Genomic DNA, 26,025 nt, shown 5'->3' with positions numbered 1-26,025 from the left:
TGTTCACACGAGGGCGTCCGTTACGGCTGAAATTACGGGGATGTTTCAGCCTGAAAACATCCCCGTAATTTCAGCCATAACGGCATGTGCAGGCGCTTGAACGCCGCGTCCATTACGGGCGTAATTGGCGCTGCTATTCATTGGAGTCCATGTATAACGGTCATTTGACAGCGGCGCGTAAATATACGCCTCGTGTGAACAGACAAACGTCTGCCCATTGCTTTCAATGGGCAGATGTTTATCAGCGCTATTGAGGCGCTATTTTCGGGCGTAATTCGGGGCAAAAACGCCCGATTTACGTCCGTAAATAGGCCGTGTGAACATACCCTAAAAGTGCAACATTCAACAGTCTGGCACCACTTGTACTTGAATCTCCTCATGTTTTTATGGATCTTATATATAATGTCCTTGTAATCCCATTAGGGCTGGGCAATTAATCTAAAAATAAACAAAATTGAAATTCAGCGCAGTTAATCAACATCATCTTGCGGACTTCGGTGTTATCAATAATTTTTTCCCTATTTAAACTGTATCTGCATCTTCAGGACACAGATACAGTTGAACCCAATGGTAGAGCAGGGGACCGTATGGTCCCTGCTATACCATTCACTATGTATTGCCGGACGCGAGGCAGTGACTTTATCGCACCTGTTTGTGCCGTGCCTCACAGACCCGAGGGATTTCCTCCACTCGTCATTGGAACGGGTCGGTGAGTATGTATATTATTATTTTTATCAGGCACTATTGGGGGCAGCTATGGGGGCATTATACAGCATGGGGACAGTTATCGGGGCATTATACTATGTAGAGGCAGTTAAGGGGGACTTTACACTGTGGGGTGCAGCTATGGGGCCATTATACTGTGTGAGGGCATTTATGGGGCATTCTACTGCGTGGAAGTCCGTTATAGGGGCATTATACTATGTAGAGGCAGCTAGGGGACCTTATGCTGTGGGGGCAGTTATGGGGAATTCTACTGTGTGGAGGGCAGTTATAGGGGGTATTATACGGTGTGGAGGGTAGTTATGGGGGGCATTTTATGGTGTGGTGGCACCTAGCTATGGGGGGCATTATACTCTGGGGTTAGCTATGGGGGCATTCTACTGTGTGGGGGTATTTTTGGATCATACTATGTGTAAGGCAACTATACGTGCATTATACGGTGTTGGGTCAACCATACGGGCGTTTTACTGTGTGGAGGCAGTTATAGGGGCTTTATAATGTGTGGGGAGCATTATCGGGGCAATATACTGTGTGGGGCAGTAACAGTGGGTGTATTATATACAGTAATATACAGCAGGCGCAGGAGATAAATGTTAATTCAATGGCGTAACATGCAAATGGGGGGGGGACGTGGCATTCAAAATGGGTGTGGTCTAAATAATCGTTCAATAATCGTGATCGAGGTTACATGTTCAAATAATGGTTATTTCTATTTTAGGTCATAATTGCCCAGCCCTAAATCCCACTAACATGTGGGTTTTACACTGCTCTTGTCTTCTGACACATAATCTGTAGTGCCTTATGATCTACTGCATATTATAGCTGCACTTTCATACCCAGAGCTTTTCTAATTGTTTTGAGACGCACTGTAATGCTCATGAAGTTTGCCATGCATGCTGGATGGAGCTTGCTGGGCATCGGAGAAGTTTAATTTTTGTGTTTAGCGGAACACAGGTTTATATACTCTAGTAGTGGTTTCCAAACTTCTTTTGGCCAGAGAACCCCAAACCAGCTGGTGTTGCAGAACTCAAACCCGCTCCTGCCTTATGTATTACATGGCGCCGTGTTCACGTATCTGTCATGGAAGTGAAAGTTCGGCTGCGTATTTTGCGTTTGTCCTCTTGTTCTTCACTGTATATATAGGACAACTGTTCCACAGTGATGTACATGCGTTACCCTTAACCAGTTTCTTTTACTTACAAATCTGTGCTGATTTATATGAGCACGGTTTTAGTTTCACCGCCTTTCTGCTTAGTGGATTGTTCTGAGTTTATATTATGTTTATTTTTTCCAGCCCCAGCACACTCCACCAAGTGGCCTCCTACCTCTGTTTATTGCCTGCATTGTCTGAAGGAGAGGAGACTAAATATGACAGACAGCTTCTGTTGGAGTTGCTGGTAGGTTCCTAAATGCTACTTTACATAACATTTAACACTTACCTTAAAATGTTTAACACTTTAAAGAGGTTTACCGGCCACAACAACTTATCACCCATCTAGCGGTGGGACCCTCAGCGATCAAACACTTGTGTTGGGATAACCCCCTTAACCCCATTGGGTAGCATTTTGCACTGGATATAAATTTTTGTATTCGCAAAGATATGTATTTGATTTTGATGCATTGTATTTAACACTGCTGTTTAGGTAGAACGTATAGAAAGTTATACATATTTATTACTACATCTTTTTTGACATTGCAAGAAATAAATACTTGTTACGGAGTTTAGATTGTCTTGAGTAGATAAAAGCAACATTTTTGCTTACTCCGATGCATAATGGGGGTTTAACACTGGACGATTATCGGGCAGACGAGCGTTCATAGAATAATTATCGTTTTCGATAATTGCCCTGTGTAAAAGGGGGAACAGTCAGCAGAGTCAGCAGATGAACGAGCAAACGCTCGATCTTCTGCTGGTCGTATCGTTTTAAAAAAAGTGAAATATCGTTGTCGGCAGCGCATCTCCCTGAGACGTGCTGCCAACATGATGATCTTGTATGGGGACGAGCGATTGAAGTAACGATCGCTCGTCCCCATCCTTAGCTCCATGTGACAGGAGCAAACGAGCGGTTATCGATCCGTGTAAAGGAGCTTTATCCCTGTCATGACCCATCCTCACATGAACCAGTATTTAGAGAAATAGGCAGGTTATGACAATTATTTCTGCTGGTGTTGTGTGTTATCCATAATCAGCCACTTGGATTGCAGGAATAGATTTTCTTTAAGGTCAATTTTTTAGGTTTTTTAACACCACTATCCATGTAAAAATTTAATGCAAACGCCTCATAATTGCAGTTCTTAAATTAGCCACTAGATGTCAGTCTGACCTTCATTTACATGCAAGCAAGAACTCTGTTTTTCCAAGTTTACCGATAAAAGTGAAAGAGAACATCGCCACATTGTGTACAAATCATACATTTACACAATGGACTCAAGAGTCTTTTACACCTCCTGCCGATATTCGGCCGGTGCAGTGAGCGCCGATCAACGAGACATCATTGATCGGCACTCGTTTGCTCCTGTCACACAGCTATGGATGGGGACCAGCGGTCGTTACTCCGATGGCTCGTCCCCATCCGTTTGCATTGTCTGCAGCACTGCTGACAACGATGATTTTATAGCCTGCATCAATGTGCGTTTGCTCGTTTGTCAACTGATTACCTGCCCTGTTTACACAGGTATTGTAACACATGAATGCAGTGACTGGCATGTTGTGATGCAGCCAGCGATGTACTAATGAGCGTCGGCCCTGGAGACTGAAAACTTAGAGCGTGCACTGTAAAACACCTCCATCTTATGTCTTCAGTGCATGCCGCGCCGCTCATTAGTGCAACCCCACCCCATTAGTGCCATGGCTGTAATAGCCGCAGCCCCACTCTAACGGCGGAGATCAGAGAAACCTGATCTCCACCATTATTCCCTCGAATGTGACTGTCAAAGCTGACCGCGGCATTCAAAGGGAAAAGGAGAAGGGGGACTCCCCTTTGATCGCATCAAAGGGACTTCCTGTGACGCGATCGAGGGACAATACCATATATAAACAGAGGGCCCAGGGTCGATCGAAGGACCCCAGGGCTCTCTGACCATATTTCCTGTTAGGAAACAGGCTAATTAAATTAGATATAGTTATGAATCAGTACATTATAGTTAAAAAATAAAAATGTTAAATTAATTTAAAAAAATATATAAAATGAAATAAATTTGTAAATAAACAAACCAGGCACGTTTTTTCAATAAAAAAACATTATTAAAATATAAGACCTAATACATAAAATAATATACACATATTTGGTTTAGTCGCGACCGTAACAACCTGTACAACTAATTTATAGCGCCATTTATGATGATCGGGGTATGCTGTAAAAAAGAAAAATTAAAAAGTTTTTTTTTCATTTTTGCCCCAAAAAAAAGTCTATAAGTGAAACGATAATGTAAATGTACCAAAAAACCTAAAGTACAACTCCTCCCACAAAAAACAGTATCATACAGCTACATCGAGCAAAAAATTTAAAAGTTATGAGTGCAGGTTGCAAAGAGGAAAAAAAATAAAAAAATAGTTCTGTCCCAAAGCCCAAAATTGGCCATTTCTCTAAGGGGTTAACCCCAACGTTGCCATTATGTGAGGGAAGTGATGGGGGTCACTTATTAGTGTGAGGCACATGGTGTTATCAATTTAGTTCCTCCATATGCACACACATTGTCATTAACCCCATCATGTACCTCACACATTAACCCAATGTTGCCCATTATGACTGAGGTATGTGGTGGGGTTAATTACTATTAATGTGATGCACATGGAGGGTAAAAATTGATAACACCATGTGCCTAATATCAGAAAATAGGACTTTTTTTTATTTTTGTGAAATTATTTCATAGTGGCAAAGTCTCGTTTTTGGTATCTAGTATCGCACGAAGTATTGGTATCGAAGTCCAAATTCTGGTATCGTGACAACCCTAATTCCTGTTACACATCCTTTACCCCTCTAAGGGCATTTTCACTTGATGCTAAAAAAAATACGTAGTGTAAACGTGTCAAATACACGCTAAGTGAAAAATCTTCTGTTTCTTAACTCTCTTTTTATACATACTCTGAAATGCACCGGAGCTCCCCCTAATGTTTTAAACAGCCTAATGTTAGCTGGATTCGGATTGCTGGAACGCTATAAACATTAGCATTTGTGTATGACTGCAATAGAGCGTTGTCCATGCACGCGTCTAAGAAATTTGAAATAAATAACAGATCAAAACTAAGATTGTTTTCCACAAAACAGTGATAACACCTCTTGCACACGACCGTGTTCGGGCCGTGAAAAGCTGTCCGAGTGTCGGCTGGATTATCCAGCCCGGCCACTATACAGGGCAACAGGACTACTGGCATCATATACCTTTTATGATGCTTCGAGACCCTGCCTCCCAACGGAGTGAACTGAACTGAACAAAATGATACAGTACAGAACAGCAGTTCCGCGGGGCGGCAGAGACTCCTAGCATCATTAAATGTCTATAATGCTAGGAGTCTCGTTAACCTGTACAGTGGCCAGGCCGGGAAATCCAGGCGACACTCTGACCATTTTTCACGGCCTGATCTCTGTCGTGTGCAAGAGCACTAAAGAGAGAAACCACTTCCAAGGAATGTATTTGCCATGTGACTGAAATTCATATGTCTTTAAACCCCTTTCAAAAATAATATTATTGTCATTGCTGCCACATGAACCTACTTTGTCTACCCACTTTGTAGGTATCCCGTCATGAGCGGCGTATCTCTCAAATCCAGCAGCTGAACCAGATGCCCTTGTATCCCACAGAGAAGATCATATGGGATGAGAACATTGTGCCCACAGAGTACTATTCTGGGGAAGGTGAGACTGTAAACTAATATTCAAGCCTCGTTTTGATTGCCCAAATAAGCTCTAATATCGTGAAAACCACCAGTATAATTCAAGCTTTGAAATGTAATCTTGTTTTACCCGTGCTGCCTGGAATGGCTTACACGGATGTGACTTTTAGCGCTTCCAATACTTAACACTTTAACCCTTCAGTTACGAGATACATGCTTTACACACAGTAGCTGACTGTCCAGGCAACAGTTGTTGGTTCCAGTCCCAATATTGTTTGCGTTTTTTTACTGTTTTTTTTTTTTTTAAATCCCTCAACAACCAGCGTATAGTCTTTTTACGTCGGACGTTCAGGGTAGTTCTTCTGAAGCGCCACCTTTTCCCGTCAGCGGTTCAGAAGCTTTCCTGCATCAGACCGGGTGCTCCTGAAGTCCGGACTGTTGCTAACAGCCTCAGGCTTCAGGGCATAGATCGGAGACCACTAGCATGTTTAACCCCTCAGATGCGGTGCTCAAAAGCGAGTGCTGTATCTTAGTGGTTTTAGAGGTAGGGGGCTCAACTCACCGGCATCCCGCGATGCAATCGCAGGGTGCGGATGGTTTCTATGGCAAGCCTGCCTGTCTGCGTCCCGTTTTCAGTACGGGACAGTAGTTCCACGGAGAGGCAGGGACTCCTAGCGTTGTACATAACTATGATGCTAGGAGCCCGGCTCCCTGCAGTGTGTTCGGTCCGGGACTTGCGGCCGAAATACGTTCCGTCCGTTACGGACCGAACATGCTTGTGTGAATCCAGCCTAATCCTCCTCCACTGATGACGAAGAACGCCCTCGGAAACGAAGCAGGGCTAGTGATCCGAATGAGCCCAGCACAAGTGACCCCATTTGGCTGCCGCCTACCTCCTACACACCTGAGTTTACCACTGCCCCTGGCATAAAAATAAATCCAACTGACTTTCAAGAAATAGATTTTTTTTTAAATGTTTTTTTCAGATACTTTAGTTAAACTCATGGTTGCGCAAACAAATTTATATGCCAAAAGTCCGACATCCCATTATGCCAAAACCCAAGCCTGTCATCCAACCAATCCAAATGAAATTGCAGCCTTCTGGGGGCTCTTACTCAACATGGGCCTTATATAAAAAAAAAACAACCATAAAATCATATCGGTCAACAGATCGTGCTGTGATGCCTCGAAAACGTTTTGAGGCCCTTTTTAACGTTATTACATTTTGCTGACAATGAGCAGTGCCCACCCCTGGATCATCCAAATTTTTGTTCAAAATTAGGCCCCTCATTACATATTTTAATTTGTTTTTTGCACAAGTTTATGTTCCTGGAATAAACATAGCCATTGACGAATCATTAGTCCATTTCAAGAGGAGGCTTCAATTCCATCAATATTTGCCAAACAAGAGAGCCAGATATGGCATAAAAATATATAAATTGTCCGAGAGTCAGTCTGATACACACACTCCTTTCGTGTGTACGAGGGGAAAGACACACAGGTTAGTCCCCCAGAGTACCCCCCAGTTCTTGGCACAAGCGGTAAAATAGTGTGGGACCTGCTGCATCCTCTGATGGATAAGGGGTACCACATATACCTCGACAATTTCTACACTAGCGTTCCGGTTTTTAAGTGCCATGTTGAAAGGAAAACACTGGCCTGTGGCACTGCTCGCAGGAATCTAAAAAAAACTTCCAAAGCCTTTCCTTGCTGAATAACTGGCAGTTGGCGAAACCAGGGCACGATACGATGAAAATGTGCTCCTGGTAAAATTCAGGGACGAATAAAGAGGTCCTCATGCTCTCCACAATCCATGACCTCACCACAAACACAATTTCAAAGCCTGTATGTATACAAGCCTACAACAAAAATATGGGGAGGGGTGGATTTGGAAGATCAGTTAATGAAGCCATACTGTGCCGTGCGAAAGACAAAAGTATGGTACAAAAAACTGTCAGTATATTTAATTGAAATGGCCCTACTCGATTCTTTTATTTTGTACCGAAGTGCTGGCAATTGTTCTAGGTACCTCGAGTACCTTGAAAAACGTATTAAAAAATTTATTTTTAAAAACCAAGAGGAAGGAGCGAGAAGCAGGGCTTCAGGAAGTGAGGCAAGTAGAATTGTCCCTGGCCAGCACTTCCCAAGTGAAGTACCCCCAACGGAAAAAAAAGAGCCATCCACAAAAACGATGTTGCATGTGCTTGAAGAGGGGTATCCGAAAGGATACGATATATCAATGCAGCACTTGCCCCTCCAAACCAGGGCTTTGCATGAAAGAGTGTTTAACAGGTTCCCGACCGCTGGCCGTAAATATACGGCCAGCGGTCAGGGTCTCTAAAGTCCGGCGTATAGTATATATACGGCCGCACTTCAGAGACTGTGCACGCGGGATCGCGTGCACACAGCTCTATGCCCTGGCTGTTGCTAACAGCCATGGGCACTGGGCAGAATGTCAGGGGTCAATCTTTTGGCCCCTGAACATGTGATCGCTGTGACAACCAATCACAGCGATCACATGCATTTCTGCATAGAAAACAGTGTGCACGCGATCGCGTGCACACAGCCCTGTGCCCTCGCTGTTACCAACAGCTCTGGGCACTGGGCAGAGTATAAGGGACCAATCTGATGGTCCCTGAACATGTGGTCGCTGTGACAACCAATCACAGCGATCACATGCATTCCTGCTTATAAAACAGTGTGCACGCGATCGCGTGCACACAGCCCTGTGCCCACGCTGTTACCAACAGCTCTGGGCACTGGGCAGAGTATCAGGGACCAATCTGATGGTCCCTGAACATGTGGTCGCTGTGAAAACCTATCACAGCGACCACATTTGTTTTATTTTGACTTTTCTGGCAGTAAATCTCCTGCCTCTTTTCTTCTCCTCAAACATTGTTTCAGTTTGAGGAGAAGAAGAGACTCGGGAGAATTGCTGCCAGAAGAATACAGTTACAGTTACAAAAAAATACAGTTACACTCTAAAACATTCTCTGTATAGATAGATTTCTATCTATCTATACAATCTATCTATCCATCTATCTTTTTTTCTATATATCTACCTTTCTTTCTTTTATTCTATTAGAATAGGCAGGTAGGGAGTATATAATTATATATATATCCACATATATAATATATATATATAGCAATAGCGGTTTATTTTTTTGTTAGCGGTAGTGTAGATATATATAGCAGTTAGTTTGTGTGTTTTATAAAAAAAAAAAAAAATAATTTGTTTAGTTAGTGTTAGTTACGTTATGGCGAGGAAGTTGTTTAGCGCCGAGGAGGCATACGCCATGCTGTGGTCTGAGTCGGAGACCGCATCAGAGATGGCGTCCGAGATGGAACCTGTTTTAGGTAGTGACGATGACAGCGTCACTTCAGGTTCATCTTCAGGGGACGTTGTCCCTGATGCAGTCGAAACTGCAGAACATGAAAGCGCAGGGCCAAGTAGCGCTGTAGCACGGGACAGCCTGGTCCCTCCAGTCCAGGCTCTTGTATGGGCACCTGCCCCATCTTTTGGGCCTAGAATCCACGGATTTACGGCCACTCCTGGCATAACCGTGGACAATACAAATTTTGTCCAAATGGATTACTTCCATTTATTTATAACGGACGACATCCTAAATCAGATTGTCCACGAAACAAATTTATATGCCACGCAATATATAAGGCAGAAACCTTCATCCACCCATGCCAGAGATTGGACGCCCACCAATTTGCAGGAATTAAAAAATTTTTGGGGGCTCACCCTAAATATGGGTATTGTCAAAAAGCCCTCCATTAGGTCTTACTGGTCAACAAGACCCGCCCAAGCCACCCCAGTATATTCTGCAGTAATGCCCAGGTCTCGTTATGAGACAATAATGAGGTTCCTCCACTTCAATGACAACGCACAGGCCCCCCCAAGTACCGATGCAAACCGGGATCGGTTGTTCAAAATAAGACCGCTAATAAATTCCCTGAATAATTTATTTCTGCAACTCTACACCCCTGAGCAGAATGTAAGTGTGGACGAATCCCTCCTCAACTTTCATGGCAGACTTAGCTTTCGCCAATATCTACCTTCCAAAAGGGCAAGATATGGCGTTAAGCTCTACAAATTGTGTGAAAGCGGGTCAGGATATACCACCGCCTTTAGGATTTATGAAGGGCGGGACTGCACAATAAATGTTCCTGGATGCCCCCCTGATCTTTCCACCAGCAGTAAGACCGTGTGGGAGATAATGCAGCCTCTACTTCACAAGGGGTACCACCTGTACTGTGATAATTTTTATTCGAGTGTGCCCCTGTTTAGGCATTTGCATGCTGCAAGGACTGGGGCATGTGGTACCATGCGCAAAAACAGAATTGGTTTTCCACAGCAATTAGTGGGGAAGCGCATGGTAAAGGGGGACTCCTGTGCTTATGCATCTGAAGAATTGCTGGCGGTCAAGTTCAGGGATCGCAAAGACGTGTATGTGCTAAGCACGATTCATACCGCAGGAACAGTGGCAGTGAGGGAAAGAGGGGCAACATCGGACAAGCACAAACCAGTGAGCGTGTCCGAATATAACAAATACATGGGGGGGGGGTGGATTTAAGCGACCAGGTTTTACAGCCCTATTTAGTAAAACGCAAAACTAAAACCTGGTACAAAAAGGTGGCCATTTATTTGTTACAGGTGGCAATCCACAATTCATTTGTGCTGTATAAAAAAAACAGAGGCAGAGACACATACCTGGATTTCCAGGAAAAAATTATTGAAGGCCTCATTTTTGATGTTCAGGACACCCGAGAATGCCCCTAGTCTGAGGATGTCACGCGACTGACTGAAAGACACTTCATCAGTCGGATTCCCCCAACAGCAACCAGAAGCAACCCCCAGAAAAAGTGCCGCGTCTGCAGAAAAGACGGGCACCGCAAAGATTCCCAATATTTCTGTCCCTCATGTCCCTCACAACCAGGCCTGTGCATTGAGCCATGTTTTAAAAAATACCACACTGTTCTGAATTATTAGATTTTAGTTAATTTGTTGAAAATATATTTGCCCTACATTACGTTTTTATTTTTCCCATGATTTTACTCCAAGGGTGAGGGAGGGAATGGGTGCGGGGTGGATGTCATGTTTGATGTTTTCTAAAGTTCATCTGCTGGAGAGTCCATTTGCATTAACCTGCAATTTCTTATTTTAGAAAACCCCAAAAAGTAAATTCCCATTATACCCCTAGATGAATATTTTGGGATTTCTGCTTCAAGAGCAGATATTTTGGAAGTGTTATAGAAACTCTGTTGAGTTTTGTAAAACCAGCTTTGAAAAAAAGCGATATGTGAAATAATCTTCTTCTATCCTCCGCCCTCCTACATCTCTATGTGATAAATAAGGCCACATATTTGGTATCCCCGTGCACGGGAGAAGTGGCAGAATGTGAACGGAGATTAATTTTGGCCGTGGTCTATACCGTGTGTGAAAAATACTAGCCTAAACTGACGCATTTGCTAAAAAAGTGCTGATTTTATTTTGTTCCATCTTATTCAAGAAACTTTCAGAAGAAAACTGGACTGTCTAAAAATATGATAAACCCCTTGAAGAAAACCTTGTGGGGTCTACTTGTGTGAATGAAGTCATTTATGGGGTGTTTCTAATGTTTCAGCAGCATTAGGCCCCCCCAGAAAACAGTATGCGGCTCTAAAATCAAATGCAAAATTCCTGGACCGAAAAGGCCAAAAAGCCTCCTTTTATGCCAAGCCCTGGCACATGCCCGCACAGTGAATAAGGCACACATATTTGGTATCCCCATGCACGGGAGAAGTGGAAGAACGTGAAAGGAGATGAATTTTGGCCGTGGTCTATACCGTGTGTGAAAAATACTAGCCTAAACTGACGCATTTGCTAAAAAAGTGCTGATTTTATTTTGTTCCATCTTATTCAAGAAACTTTCAGAAGAAAACTGGACTGTCTAAAAATATGATAAACCCCTTGAAGGAAACCTTGTGGGGTCTACTTGTGTGAATGAAGTCATTTATGGGGTGTTTCTAATGTTTCAGCAGCATTAGGCCCCCCAGAAAACAGTATACGGCTATAAAATCAAATGCAAAATTCCTGGACCGAAAAGGCCAAAAAGCCTTTTATGCCAAGCCCTGGCACATGCCCGCACAGCGAATAAGGCACACATATTTGGTATCCCCATGCACGGGAGAAGTGGAAGAATGTGAAAGGAGATGAATTTTGTCCGTGGACTATACCGTGTGTGAAAAATGCTAGCCTAAACTGACGCATTTGCTAAATTCTTGCATTTTTTTCCAATTTTGCCCACTTTAGAGAAAAAAATAAAAATGATATATACTGACAAATGCCACTAAAACAAAGCCCTATCTGTCCTTTAAAAAGAGTGTAAAATTCAAAGATGAACTTTATTCACCTACAGAGTTATAGTCCTCTAAAGAAGCGCATAGCAAAATTGTGAAATTTGCGCTGGTCATTTAGCTGTAAAACAGCCTAGTCCTTAACCGGTTAAGAATTTATCATTCTTCAATGGATTACTAATTTTTTTCATGCCATTTTCAGGATGTCCATATAAATTTCATCTTACATTTTATATCACCTTCATTTAAAATTTATCACTTGTGCACCAATTGGATCTATAAAACAGAAATAAAACAAAAAAAAAAAATCATTATACCCCTAGATGAATACCACCGTGATGGCCCAAAATCACCCAAGCAAAAACTAAGCCTTGAAGAGCCTCAAGGTACACCTTCACTTCTGGGCCCCACTCTGTGCTTGTACAATAAATAAAAAAAGGTCACGTATAGGGAAAAAAAGCTTAATTAATTGTGAGCTTTTTTTTTTTTTCATTGGTGCTTGATACATCCCTAAAATGTTTCATAAAACTCCAGTCTGTAAAATAAATTTAAAAAAAACTTCTACCAATTTTGTTTTAATTCCTAATCTGAAAAGTCATATTTCTCACTATACCCCTAGATGAATACCTTGAGGAGTGTAGTTTCCTAAATGGGGTCTTGTCTTGGGGGTTTCTGCTGTATTGGTACTTCAGGGGCTCTGAAATCACAATATGGCGCCTGAAAAATATTCCAGCAGAATCTCTGATCAAAAACCAAATGGTGCTCCTTCCTTTCTGACCCTTGTCGTGTGCCCATATAGCAGTTTACAACCACATATGGGGTATTACTGTAATCAAGAGAAATTGCACAACAAATTGAGCAGTGCTCTTTCTCCTATTAGCCCTTGTATAAATGAAACGTTTTAAGCTAAATCTACGTTTTATTGGAAAAAATGCAATTTGTCGTTTTCACAGCCCAGTGTTTGACTTCTATGAAACACCTGTGGAATCCTAAATAAATTCCTCAAGGGGTGTCGTTTCCAAAATGGGGTCACTTCTTGGGGGTTTCCACTGTACGAATACCTCAGGGGCTCTTCAAATGCAACATGGCGCTTGAAAACCATTCCAGCAAAATCTGTGCTCCAAAAGCCAAATGGGGCTCCTTCCCCTCTGAGCCCTGCCTTGTGCCCAAACAGCAGTTTATTACCACATATGGGGTATTGCCGTAATCAGGAGAAATTGCTTACAAATGTTGGGGTTCTTTTTCTCCTTTATTCCTTGGAAAAATGAGAAAATTCTATGTTTTTACAGAAAAAAAGTAGATTTTTATCTTCACAGACTAATTCCAATAAATTTAGCAAAAAATCTGCGGGGTGAAAATGCTAACTATACCCCTAGAAAAATACCTTGAGGGGTGTAGTTTACAAAATGGGGTCACAGGGGGTTTTCCACTGTTTTGGTCCCTGCAGTGCGTTGCAAACATAACATGCCACCGAAAACCTTATGAGCCCTGCCGTGGGTCTAAACAGCAGTTTGACCACATATGGGGTATTGCCGTAATCAGGAGAAATTGTTTTACAAATGTAGGGGTGCTTTTTCTCCTTTTAGCCCTTGTGGAAATGAAAAAGTTAGAAGTATTTTATTGGAAAAAAAAATACTTTTCATTTTCACAGCACAATTCTAATAAAATCTATGATACACCTGTGGGGTCAAAATGCTCACTACGCATCTAGATAAATTCCTTGTTGGGTGTAGTTTCCAAAATGAGGTCTCTTTTGGGGGGTTTCCACTGTTTAGGCACCACAAGACCTCTTCAAACCTGACATGGTGCCCAAAATCCCCTAGGTGCACCTTTTGCTTCTCAGGCCGGTGCTTCAGTCCATTACCATACTAGGGCCACATGTGGGATATTTATAAAAACTGCAGAATCTGCACAATAAATATTGAGTTGCGTTTCTCTGGTAAAACAGTGCAGTTTTTAAAATGGGGTGTTTTATGGGCTTTCAAATAAATGGGCCCCTCAAAGCCACTTTAGAACTGAATTGGTCCCTGAAAATATAGCCTTTTGAAATTTTCTTGAAAATGTGAGAAGTTGTTGCTTGCATTTGTAAAAGCATTCCGGAGTTATTGCCACATAAAGTGATGCATGTCAGATTTGAAAAACTGGGGCTGGTCCTGAAGGCAGAAATGAGCTTGGTCCTCAAGGGGTTAAACATGTGGTCCAGGATTAGACAAGTGTAGCTGCTTCCTTGAGAAAACAGCACCACATCTGCCCGTGAGTTGTCTAATATTGTAGCTCAGCCTTATTGAAACGAATGGGGCTGAGCTGCAATACCACACACATTCTGTGGACTGATGTGGCAGTGTTTTTTGGAAGAAAGTAGCTGTTTTTCAAATCCTGGACAACCCTCTTTAATTGTCGGCAGACAAAGGGATTCCTTTTGATGAGTTTCCGGTTATATAGTTTTCCCTCACTAGACTGTCAATTTCTTGTGTCTAGTAGGGAGGACAGAGGTAACGGGACAGCTGCACTTTAGGGGTAAGCAACTTGGACAATGGGCTCTACTCATGCTCTTGCCCCTCGGGTACCACCTGAATACTTAGTTTGCCCCTGCGCAATACTTACAGTTGATGGGGATTTTTGTTTTGTTTTCTCAAAGTTGATGCTTCATTAAATGCTCTATTTATGTAAAGTTTTTGGCAGATGTGTGGTTTAAATGGGTCTTCAATTTATGTCCTGTCAATGAGACTGTCATTGGAGTAATAGTAATGAGGTCCAGGTCTGTCATATGTCTGTTATTGAGCAACCCCTTTAATGTAAAAACAATGTTTTGTTCTATATTACTTCATTTTGTATATAAAGTAATTGTAGTTGTTTTACTTGGCATTTATTTTATATGGCTACTGCTTTTCTCAGTTCTAAAGAATTACTGTTGCTTTTGTTATTAACCCCTTCCCTCTTTAGCCACTTTTGACCTTCCTGACAGAGCCTCATTTTTCAAATCTGAAATTTCACTTTTATGTGGTAATAACTCTGGAATGCTTTTACCTATCCAAGCTATTCTGAGATTGTTTTATTGTGACACATTGGACTTTATGTTCCTGGCAAAATTTTCTCGATATTTTCAGTATTTAATTGTGAAAAACACCAAAATTTAGCGAAAAATTGCAAAAATTAGCATTTTTCTCAACTTAAATGTATCTGCTTGTAAGACAGGCAGTTATAACACACAAAATTGTTGCTAATTAACATCCCCCATATGTCTACATTAGATTGGCATCGTTTTTTGATCATCCTTTTATTTTTCTAGGACGTTACAAGGCGTTGAACTTTAGCAGCAATTTCTCACATTCTCAAGAAAATTTCAAAAGGCTATTTTTACAGGGGCCAGTTCAGTTGTGAAGTGGCTTTGAGGTCCTTATATATTAGAAACCCCCAAAACGTCACCCCATTTTAAAAACTTCACCCCTCAATGTATTCAAAACAGCATTTAGAAAATTTCTTAACCCGTCACACATTTCACAGGAATTAAAGCAAAGTAGAGGTGAAATTTACAAATTTCATATTTTTTTGCAGAAATTAATTTTTAATCCAATTTTCTTTATAACACAGAAAGTTTAACCAGAGAAATGCAACTCAATATTTATTGCCCAGGTTCTGCAGTTTTAGGAAATATCCCACATGTGGCCGTAGCGTGTTACTGGACTGAAGCACAGGCCTCAGAAGCAAAGGAGCACCTAGTGGATTTTGGGGCCTTATTTTTATTACAATATATTTTAGGCACCATGTCCGGTTTGAAGGGCTCTTGCGGTGCCAAAACAGTGGAAATCCCCCAAAAGTGACCCCGTTTGGGAAACTACACACCTCAAGGAAATTATCTAGGGGTATAGTGAGCATTTTGACCGCACAGGTTTTTTACAGAAATTATTGGAAGTAGGCCGTGAAAATTAATATCTACATTTTTTCAAAGAAAATGTAGGTTAAGCATTTTTTTTTCTCATTTCCACAAGGACTAAAGGAGAAAAAGCACCACCAAATTTGTAAAGCAATTTCTCCTGTGTAAAACAATACCCCACATGTGGTAATAATTGGCTGTTTGGACACACGGCAGGGCTTAAAAGGGATGGAGCACCATTTGTTTTTTGGAGTTCACATTTAGCAGGAATGGTTTGCTAAGGCCATGTCACATTTACAAAGCCCCTGAGGGGACAAAACAGTGGAAACCCCCACAAGTGACCCCATTTTGGAAACTACACCCATTGAGGAAATTATCTAGGGGTATAGTGAGTGTTTTGACCCCACAGGTTTTTTGCAAAAATTATTGAGTTAGGCCCGGAATATAAAAATCTAAATTTTTTCAAAGATAATGTAGGTTTAGCTATTTTTTTCTCATTTCCACAAGGACTGAAGGAGAAAAAGCACCGCAAAATTTGTAAAGCAATTTCTACTGAGTAAAACAATACCCCACATGTGGTCATAAACAGCTGGTTGGACACACGGCGGGGCTTAGAAGTGAAAGAGCGCTATTTGGCTTGGAGATCACATTTAGCAGTTTGCGGAGGCCATGTCACATTTGCAAAGCCCCTGAGTGGACAAAACAATGATAATTCCCAAAAAGTGATTCCATTTAGGAAACTACACCTCTTGAGGAATTCATCTAGGGGTGTAGTAAGCATTTAGACCCCATAGATGTTTCATTTAATTTATTAGAATTGGGCAGTGAAAATAAAACCAATCTTCTTTTCTTCAATAAAACGTAGCTTTAGCGCAAAATTTTTCATTTTCTCAACAAATAAAGGAAAAAAAAGAACCCAACATTTGTAAAGCAATTTCTCCCGAGTACGGCAATATATGTGGTCAGAAACTGCTATTTGGGCGCACGGCAGGGCTCAGAAGGGAAGGAGCGCCATTTGGAGTGCAGATTTTGCTGGATTGGTTTCTGGGCGCCTGTGGGAAACCCCCCAGAAGTGACCCCATTTTGGAAACTACACCCCTCAATGCATTAACCTAGTGGTGTAGTGAGCATGTTAACACCGCAGGTGTTTTGTAGAAATTAGTGTGCACTCCATGTTGCAGAGTGAAAATGGGATTTTTTCCATAGATATGCCAATATGTGGTGCCCGGCTTGTGCCACCATAACAAGACAGCCCTCTAATTATTATGCAGTGTTTCCCGCTTTTAGAAACACCCTACATGGGGCACTAATCTTTTGCCTGGACATTTGACCAGGCTCAGGAGTGAGAGAGTACCATGCGAAATTGAGGCCTAACAATTGCAGAGGCTCTGATGTGAAATAATAATAAGAAACCCCTGAGAAGTGACCCCATTTCGAAACTGCACCCCTCAATGCATTTATTAAGGGGTGTAGTGAGCATTTCACCCCACAGGCCTTTTCCATAAATGAATGCGCTGCGGATGGTGCAAATTAAAAATTTATATTTTTCCCTAGATATACCATTCAGTGGCAAATATGTCATGCCCAGCTTATGACACTGGAGACACACACCCCAAAAATTGTTAAAAGGGTTCTCCCGGGTATGGCGATGCCATATATGTGGAAGGAAACTGCTGTTTGGGCACGCTGTAGGGTTAAGAGCGGAGGGAGCGCCATTTGGCTTTTGGAGAGCGGATATTGCTTGGTAGTAGATTTGTTTGAGTATTGCTGGTGTTTCCGTTTATAATGTGGGGGTACATGTAAGCTGGGCAGAGTACATCAGGGGCATAGTCAGGTGGCATAATAATGGGGTAAAAAAACAATATGATCCATAGATGTGTGTTTCGCTGTGAAGCAATCCTTTCTGCACAGGCCGGTGTCACACTGATATATGGCGTCCTTTCTTATGCCCCTTTTGGTCCACACTCCGCACCTTTGCAGTTTGGGGAATTTTGCTGGGAAAGTGTTGTCCTGGTATAATACGTGCACCCTCGCTTCCAGCGGACATGTTTGGGCCCTCCCTTTCCTGGTTCCCTAATTTTATGTCCTTGATAAATCGCCTCGTCAAACAACTGCATATTTTTTATTTCCTGACTTATTGGAGCCATAACGAATTTTATTTTTTCATAGACGTAGTTGTATGAGGGCTTTTTTTTGCGGGACGAGCTGTAGTTATTATTGGTACCATTTTGGGGTACATGCAACTTTTTGATCACCTTTTACCCTATTTTTTGGGAGGCCAGGTAAACAAAAAAAGCGCAATTCTGGCATAGTTTTATGTCGGTTTTTTTATACAGCGTTCACCAAGCGTTATAAATTACATGTTAACTTTATTCTGCTGGTCAGTACGATTCCGGCGATACCTATTTTATAGGACTTTTTTATGTTTTGCAACTTTTTGCACGATAAAACCACTTTTGTAAAAATAATGTATTTTTTCTGTCGCCAAGTTGTGAGAAGCATAACTTTTTAATTTTTTTGTCGACGCAGCTGTATGAGGGCTGTTTTTTGTGAGACAAGCAATAGTTTTTATAGGTACCATTTTTGGAATACGTGCGACTTTTTGATGATTTTTTTTATTCCAATATTTATAGGTCAAAGTGACCAAAAAACAGAAACTCTGGTAAAGTTTTTTACGGTTTTTTTTATGCGGTTCACCGCGTGCAATAAATAATATAATATTTCGATACCTCAGGTCGTTACAGTCGCGGCGATACCAAATACGTATGGTTTATTATTTTTCAGTAATAAAAGGACTTGATAAAACGCAATCCCCCTTTTACTCTTATTTTATTACTTGCAACTTTTATTGTTTTCACTTTTTTCTTTATACCTTTTTTTTACACTTTTTCTCAAGTCCCACTAGGGGACTTGAAGGTCCAGCTGTCAGATTTATTTTTTTCTAATACACTGCACTACTTACGTAGTGCAATGTGTTAGATCTGTCAGTTATTCACTGACAGCAAGCCGAATAGGCTTCGCCTCCCGGCAGGGCCTAATCGGCTTCCATAATGGCATAGCAGGAGACCATTGTGTCTCCTGTTGCCATAGCAGCAGTCAACAGTCCCGATTGCCTGTCAGGGCTGGCGATCTGCTAGTAACCACTACGATGCAGCAATCGCTTTCGATTGCTGCATCGAAGGGGTTAATGGCAGGGATCGGAGCTAGCTCCGGTTCCTGCCGTTACAGGTGGATGTAAGCTGTAACATACAGCTGACTTCCACCGCTGATGACGCCGGATCAGCTCCTGACCCGGCACCATCTTGCCAGCGGCTACGGAAGCCGATCAGGATCTTGACTGGTTTCTGTGCTAAGCAGACCGGGAGGCCAGTATTAGACCTCCGGTTGCCATTGCAGCCACCGGAACCCCGGCAATTTCATTGCTGGGGTTCCGATGAGCTGCAAACACCTTAAGTGCAGCACTCGCATTTGAGCGCTGCACTTAAGGGGTTAATGGCGGGGATCGAAGCTAATTTCGGTCCCCGCCGTTACAGTCGGATGTCAGCTGTAAGATACAGCTGAGATCCAATGATGATGGCACCGGCTCAGCTTCTGAGCCGGTGCCAAACATTTGGCGTATGGGTACGACAAAATGCGGGAAGTCAATGCTTTCCATGGCGTACCCATACGGCAAATGTCGGGAAGGGGTTAAAGAACATTATTATTAATAATATTGACCATTTTAGATAAATTTGACCTTTTTAAATGTAGCCCCACCCTTTTACTAATATATTAGAGCAGTTCCCATGTAACATTTGACTTCAATATCAACCAGAATTAATAGGCTAAAGCTGGCCATTAATATTAGAAAAAACGCAACCAAACTCGCCAATGATGGCAGATGTTGGGGGCGAGGATTGAGTTAAATGTTGGATTTCTTGCCCTATCCTTTGTATCCATGGGAGAGAGGGGTTTAGCAGCGGCTTATTCCCTTCTCTCCATTAGAATAAACATGTACCCAAAACTCGGCTGCCCAGTTAATTTAGTTCAAAATATTAACAATGACATACAAGGCTGTCCACAACATGTCCCCTCCATAAATCTCGCAATACCTCTTCACACGTAATCGCCAGTCCTCACAACACCACCTTAGTTGCTTTCCTCTTGTCTGTTCCTCATGTAATTGACTCGAAGATTTCTCCCGTGCATCCCCCATTCGCTAAAACTCATTACCCCAATACATCAGACTCTCTCCCACAATTCAAACCTTCAAAGGCAACCTGAAAGCCCACTTCTGCATAAAAGAATACAACCTGCAATAATCCTGCCACCACTACACCACCGGATGAGCAGCTTCTACCTTCAACTTCTGTCTCCTTCTCCCTTCCCTAGTTATGAACTTAGATGTGATCTTTAGCATCTCGATCAGAGACAACCCGTCAGTGGCGCGGACCTGACAGATACAGGATTCAGCGCTAGATACAGCTGCTCAGTATAGCTATCGTGTATCAGGCCGGCGATGGTAGCTTAACCCCTGAAAAGCCGCGATCTCTATTGAACGCGGCTTTTAAGGGGTTAATCGGCGGGGACACAGCGATCGGTCCCCGCTGTAGGAGCTGCGGCAGCTGCTGTACGAGACAGCAGCTGTCACAGCTCCTGTATGTGTCGGGAGGACGGCCGAAACGGCCGTGACTCCCGAGACGTACTATTAGGTCATGGAGCGCGAACGATACAGCTACCATGACCTAATAGTACGTCCAGGAGCGGGAAGGGGTTAAGAGCAGTAAAGAAGTGGGGAACTCTAACTTTCCGCTTCTGCTGTCCAAGTGTCTTTAACAGAATACTGGATTTTTCCTCTATTACTAAAATGTCTCCGGCTTGTAAAGACAGCAATTTGAATAATTGGTTTATATTAGGCAATCGGTTGTAACATAATTCTTTAATATACAAGTTAAAGGGCCCAAAAGTTGGAGCTTTACTTTCAACCGTCCTAAAAACACTGGTGCTTGCTGTCCATGCTTTTTTGAATGATTCAGAATGTTTTTCGCGCGTGAACTGTTGATAATTTGCTTTCTTTTTTTAGGCTGTCTGGCATTGCCAAAGTTGAATTTGCAGTTTCTGACTCTACATGACTACCTTCTTCGCAATTTCAACCTATTCCGCTTGGAGTCTACATATGAGATTCGGCAGGATATTGAAGACATTGTGTGCCGGTTAAAGCCCTGGTAAGCTGCAGGTTGAAGCTGGGCCCTTACTTTGGACATCTTTTGTTGTAGATTCTGCCTAACTAAGTTAGCCACAGCCATAAAGATTTGATGTTAAAAGCCTTTGAGTGACGGCGTATCGCTGGGATATGCCATCACTTGTTCAGCCTGGGGTTCCGACCACTTAAACCCCCACTAATTAATAAAAGCAGGGGCCACAGCGTTCCCCGCACAGCACCACTGCCATTCAGGTTCTATGCATGAAATGCTGCTCAGACCCATTGATTTAAGCTGAAACCTAAAAAATTAGGCTAATGTTTGGCTCTTCATCCACCCCGTTTAACTCTTATTTATTCCCGCTCCCCACATGTGAAATCAGGAGGGGTGTTTGTCTGGTGATGTGCTTGTGTCTCTGATTCCTCCTGTGAGAACTGGATGATAATGAATGATTATGGCTTTATGCCTAGTTATACAATCTAGTACAACATGTGTCCATTGCAGAGATTATGATGGATTACATGATTATAACTACTAAGTGCTGCTTTGCCAGGTTAGCCAGTCATGAACAGACCAATACTGATACTCTGACTGTAAAAGGAGAGTTAAATGGCTTTTCCAGGGACACAACATTTTTGATATGTGAATATTGAATAAAGTTTCTAATATAGAGTCTGTATTAAATCTGAAGACTTTATTTCCTATTGTCCCTACCTTTGCCCTGCCGGAAGTTCAGATTTTCATCTCTCTTCCTTTTTTTTTTTTTTTTTTCTCTCTTCTCTCGACACAAGCTCGTGCACTGTTAGAATACACATAGGCCTGTGTTGATACCTCACCGACCTACGTAACGACACAGGGCTGTTCTTTAGTAATTATTCTGCCCCCTTTGTGTCTTTTGGCCCCCCACTAGTTCTCCCTTCCCCTTTTAGTTTATCTCGCCCCCCCTGGTTTATTTGAAGTGCGGTCACAGAATCACGTGCCTGCACCTCCGATATCTAAGGCGATCCCCGTCATCCCTAAATATATGTAATCCCCATCATTGTAGAAACCATTGGGTCAGGCAGCTTGTGATATTGATGCAGAAACAAAGAATGAACGGAGCAGACATTGAGGAGGCTGTGGACCAATAGGATGCCTCAAACCCGGGGTTTGAGGCATCCTATTGGTCCACAGCCTCTTCAATGTCCACTCTGTACATTTGTTGCTTCTACTTTAATAGCAGCACAATTTTCTTTGTGTACATGCTATTCCTATTCCTCAACTTTCGGGGCGGGTAGCGCACGAGCACTGAGGAATAGCATACACTCATAGAAAATCGTGCTGCTATTGAAGTAGAAGCGAAGAATGAATGGAGCGGACATTGAGGAAGCTGTGGACCAATAGGATGCCTCAAACCCGGGACTTAGGTATACCCGGGTTTGAGGCACCCTATTGGTCCAGAGTCTCCTCAATGCCCACCTCGTTGAATTCTTTGCTTCTCATAAATGTAACTCCTCAGTGCTCGTGTACTGCCGGCCTGGAAAAAATTTGTGTCCCTGGAAAACCCCTTTAAGTCCCTAGTCAGCACAGACTGCAGTTGATTGTATGTTTTGAGGGCTGTATGAAGTCACAGCCAGTTTTACTGTGTAAGAACATTTTGCATCTGGATTGGCTATAGTGAATTTCTGTTTTCATACTTCTTAGAACAGCGTATGATAATGAATTTCAGCATTTGATACCCTAATCTGGAACAATATAGGGTTAATTACATGTACTTGTGCCCTGCCCGGCGCGGAGTCGTACAAATCCCCCTCAGTGGCCCTGGATAATGTGAAGAAATGTCTCTTGGAACATGAGCCATGGCTACTGTGTCATATTACATGACTATTTCAGGGTGCTGAGCTTTCCTTGTCTTTTGATCTGTTACACTTTCACAGCTCAGATCTGCTATTCTAAGCAAGTAGGCATACTTGTCCACCTCCAGACCTGACATTACTCCAACAATGTGATATTCAATTGATACATACCTTGTGACATAGCTGTATTTTCTCTTGTATTAATAACCAGAGCTTTAGGACAGGGGAGTATTCTTTAATTGTATTAATATTTTTTCCCCTAGTAATATTGTATAGGAATAGAATTAATATTTAAAGCGACTTTGTCTGACTGAGCTAAAAAATTCTATATATATATCTATTTTGAGAAAAAGGCTCTAGTGGACAGAGCTGAAACATTGCACTGAGGGTAATAAAGTGCCCCCCATTTTTTCACTTTATTCTATGGAATACCTAAATTTTTGCTTTCCATATAAACAGGATGTGTGTCTGTTCCCCGGAGCTTGCACCCACAAGCCGCCTGTGCTGCTGGACTTTGGATTATAGATAGATAGAATAGATAAGATAAATATATATTATATAGATATATATATATATATATCTATCGATAGATATCTATCTATCGATATATAGAAAAATCATAAAATAAAGTAACGGCACCAGGACTTCAGAGTAGGAAGAAATTGATACCGCACTCCAAAATATTCCAAAATAAAGATCCTTTTATTCCACGTGTGTGCAACGTTTCAGCTCAGTGCTGAGCTGAAACGTTGCACACACGTGGAATAAAAGGATCTTTATTTTTGAATATTTTGGAGTGCTGTCTCAATTTCTTCCTATTCTGACTGAGGGGTCACTCTTGGACTGTGACCTAGGAGACGTGCACCCGTTTGAGAGAAATTATTGTCCTGTGCTGCTGATCTGTTTCTAAGGACTTCAGACTAGATGAAATAGGGTGGATTTATTCACCTCAAGTTAGCGACGTTTCGGTTCGTCACAGAACCTCTCATGCCGTTACTTTGTTCTATGATTTTTCTACATTCAATTTGGGGAACTGATTCATCCTCTAGTAACAAGCACATGGCCTCATATATAAGTATGTTGGAGTGCTGTGTTCATTTGCTTTTGAACTGTAGATAGATAGATAGATATATATATAGAGAGAGAGAGCGCGCGTGCGATTTGTGTGTGTGGGTCTCTCTCTGTCTTCTCTCTCTGTTTTCTCTCTCTGTTTTCTCTCTCTGTTTTCTCTCTCTGTTCTCTCTCCCTTTTGGCAGTTAGAGGCTCTGTCACCACATAAGTGCCCTATCTCCTACATAAGGAGGTGGGCGCTATAATGTAGGTGACAGCAGTGCTTTTTATTTAAAAAAAACAGCAATCTATTTTCACCACTTAATTAGCGATTTTAGATTTATGCTAATGAGTTGCTTAATGCACAAGTGGGCGTATTTTTACTTTGGTCAGCGTCATACACTCGCCCTGTACAACGCCCACTTGGTCTAAAGTAAAAATACGCCCACTTGGGCATTAAGAAAGCTCATTAGCATAAATCTAAAATCGCTAATAAAGTGGTAAAAATAGATCGTTTTACTAAATATAAAGCACTTCTGTCACCTACATTATAGCACCGATCTCCTTATGTAGGAGACAGGGCACTTATAATGTGGTGACAGAGCCTCTTTAACCAACAGTAAATAAAACATGAACACCAGGGAATTGTCACAAATGGCCAAATGAGCCTTAGTAAAGGGGACCCTGTAGAGTCGCTTTAAGCCAAGGGTATACGCTTAGTTTGTAATTGTGCTCAATTTTCCACGCAGGCAATCTGAATATGGTGGTGTCGTTTTTGGTGGATGGGCTCGCATGGCCCAGCCCATTGTTGCATTTTCAGTGGTGGAAGTGGCCAAGCCAAATATTGGAGAAAATTGGCCAACTCGAGTTCGAGCTGACGTAACAATCAACTTGAATGTCAGAGACCAGATAAAAGATGAGTGGGAAGGTATGGATAAAGTAGCACTAATTAGCTCTTTGAACTTTTTTAATAAGCTTAAAGAGAAACTGTCACCTGCCAAAAAAACTGCAGCTGACATCTCCGTTAGACTGGAGGCGTATCAGATTCTGCCGCTTTTTATTTTTTTTCTTCTAGCCCCAACTGTTGCTGAGAAATCGGTGCCAATAGTTTTGGTACCCGATATGCAAATAAGGCTTGTGACTGTGAAGTGGGCGTGTAACACCTGTGAGTTGATACGGGGTAACCGCCCACTTGACTGTCAAAGGCCTCATTTGCAAATCGGACACCAGAACGAACAGCCTCCATATCTCCGCAACAGTGGGGGCTAGAAAACAATAGAAAGCATCAGAATCTGCGAGGCGCCTGCAATCTAACTGAGATGTCAACTGAAGTTTTTTGGGCAGGTGAAAGGTCCTCTTTAAATGGACATTAAATTTTCAAACAATTTATTCTGATCTAATAGTATACCTGATATAGTTTAACTTTTGAAATGTACTTGCTGTTTAAAATTGAGTTGTTTTATCCATGCAAATTCTGTGAAGTTATTTCGACTAAGTGCCTCCCTGCCTGTAATCTGCTGTCTACTCCTTGTTGTCAAGTAAAGTCCATCCCTGGTTACAGACGGACTGCAGAAGGTGGGGGGGGGGGGGGTGTCTTTTCACTGCCTGCCCATACAAAACTATGGAGGGGAGAGCAGGAGGAGGGAGTCGAGAGTTAGACACTGACACGCTGCTAATACAAGTCTTTGGAGAGAGGAGGAGAGCAGTGAGTAAAAAAAAAGACAGACCGACGTGCAGCAGCTTCCTGATAAGTCATATCTCACCCCAGTGCTGGGTTCTCAGCAGCACTGCTTATTGCTGAGGTATACTCTACTCCTTGCTTCTGAAGCTTCTATATATGTGATAGAGAAAGGAGAGCAGGATTCTCCTCTTCTATGTGTGCTGTGTATAGAAGACATGATGGCCAATAGGTTCCACCCACTAGTTTAAAGACAACTGAGAATTCGAGATCGTGTCTGCAGAGGCGAAAACTGCTAAAAAATGCAGAATACAAGTCATAATGGCCAGAAATAGTGTTATTCCTCATTTACATAAACATGATCGAAAAGACCCCTAAAATGTTAGGTACTCTTTAACCTGTTAGTGACCGCCCCATAGTGTTTTTACGGCGGCCACTAACTGGCATATTCCGATGCAGTAGCCTTTTTACGGCGCTGCATCTGAGTAAGTAAACAGAGCAAGGAG

The 26,025-nt window shown here is 42.2% G+C and overlaps 1 protein-coding gene across 1 annotated transcript in view; it reads left to right on the top strand.

The window, feature by feature from the left end:
• Window positions 1–26,025, top strand: part of AQR (aquarius intron-binding spliceosomal factor) — a 232,907-nt gene that overhangs the window by 54,468 nt on the left and 152,414 nt on the right. Inside the window, exons 14-17 of the mRNA XM_075844724.1 lie at window positions 2,018–2,120; window positions 5,459–5,579; window positions 20,839–20,980; window positions 24,591–24,769. Coding sequence (XP_075700839.1) covers window positions 2,018–2,120; window positions 5,459–5,579; window positions 20,839–20,980; window positions 24,591–24,769 — 545 coding nt within the window. The remainder of the gene's footprint in view (window positions 1–2,017; window positions 2,121–5,458; window positions 5,580–20,838; window positions 20,981–24,590; window positions 24,770–26,025) is intronic.

This window comes from Rhinoderma darwinii, chromosome 12 (genome assembly GCF_050947455.1).
Source record: "Rhinoderma darwinii isolate aRhiDar2 chromosome 12, aRhiDar2.hap1, whole genome shotgun sequence".
Lineage (NCBI taxonomy): Eukaryota > Metazoa > Chordata > Amphibia > Anura > Rhinodermatidae > Rhinoderma > Rhinoderma darwinii.
The sequence above is the reverse complement of the archived record's forward strand: the minus strand, read 5'-3'. Positions and strand labels throughout refer to the sequence as shown.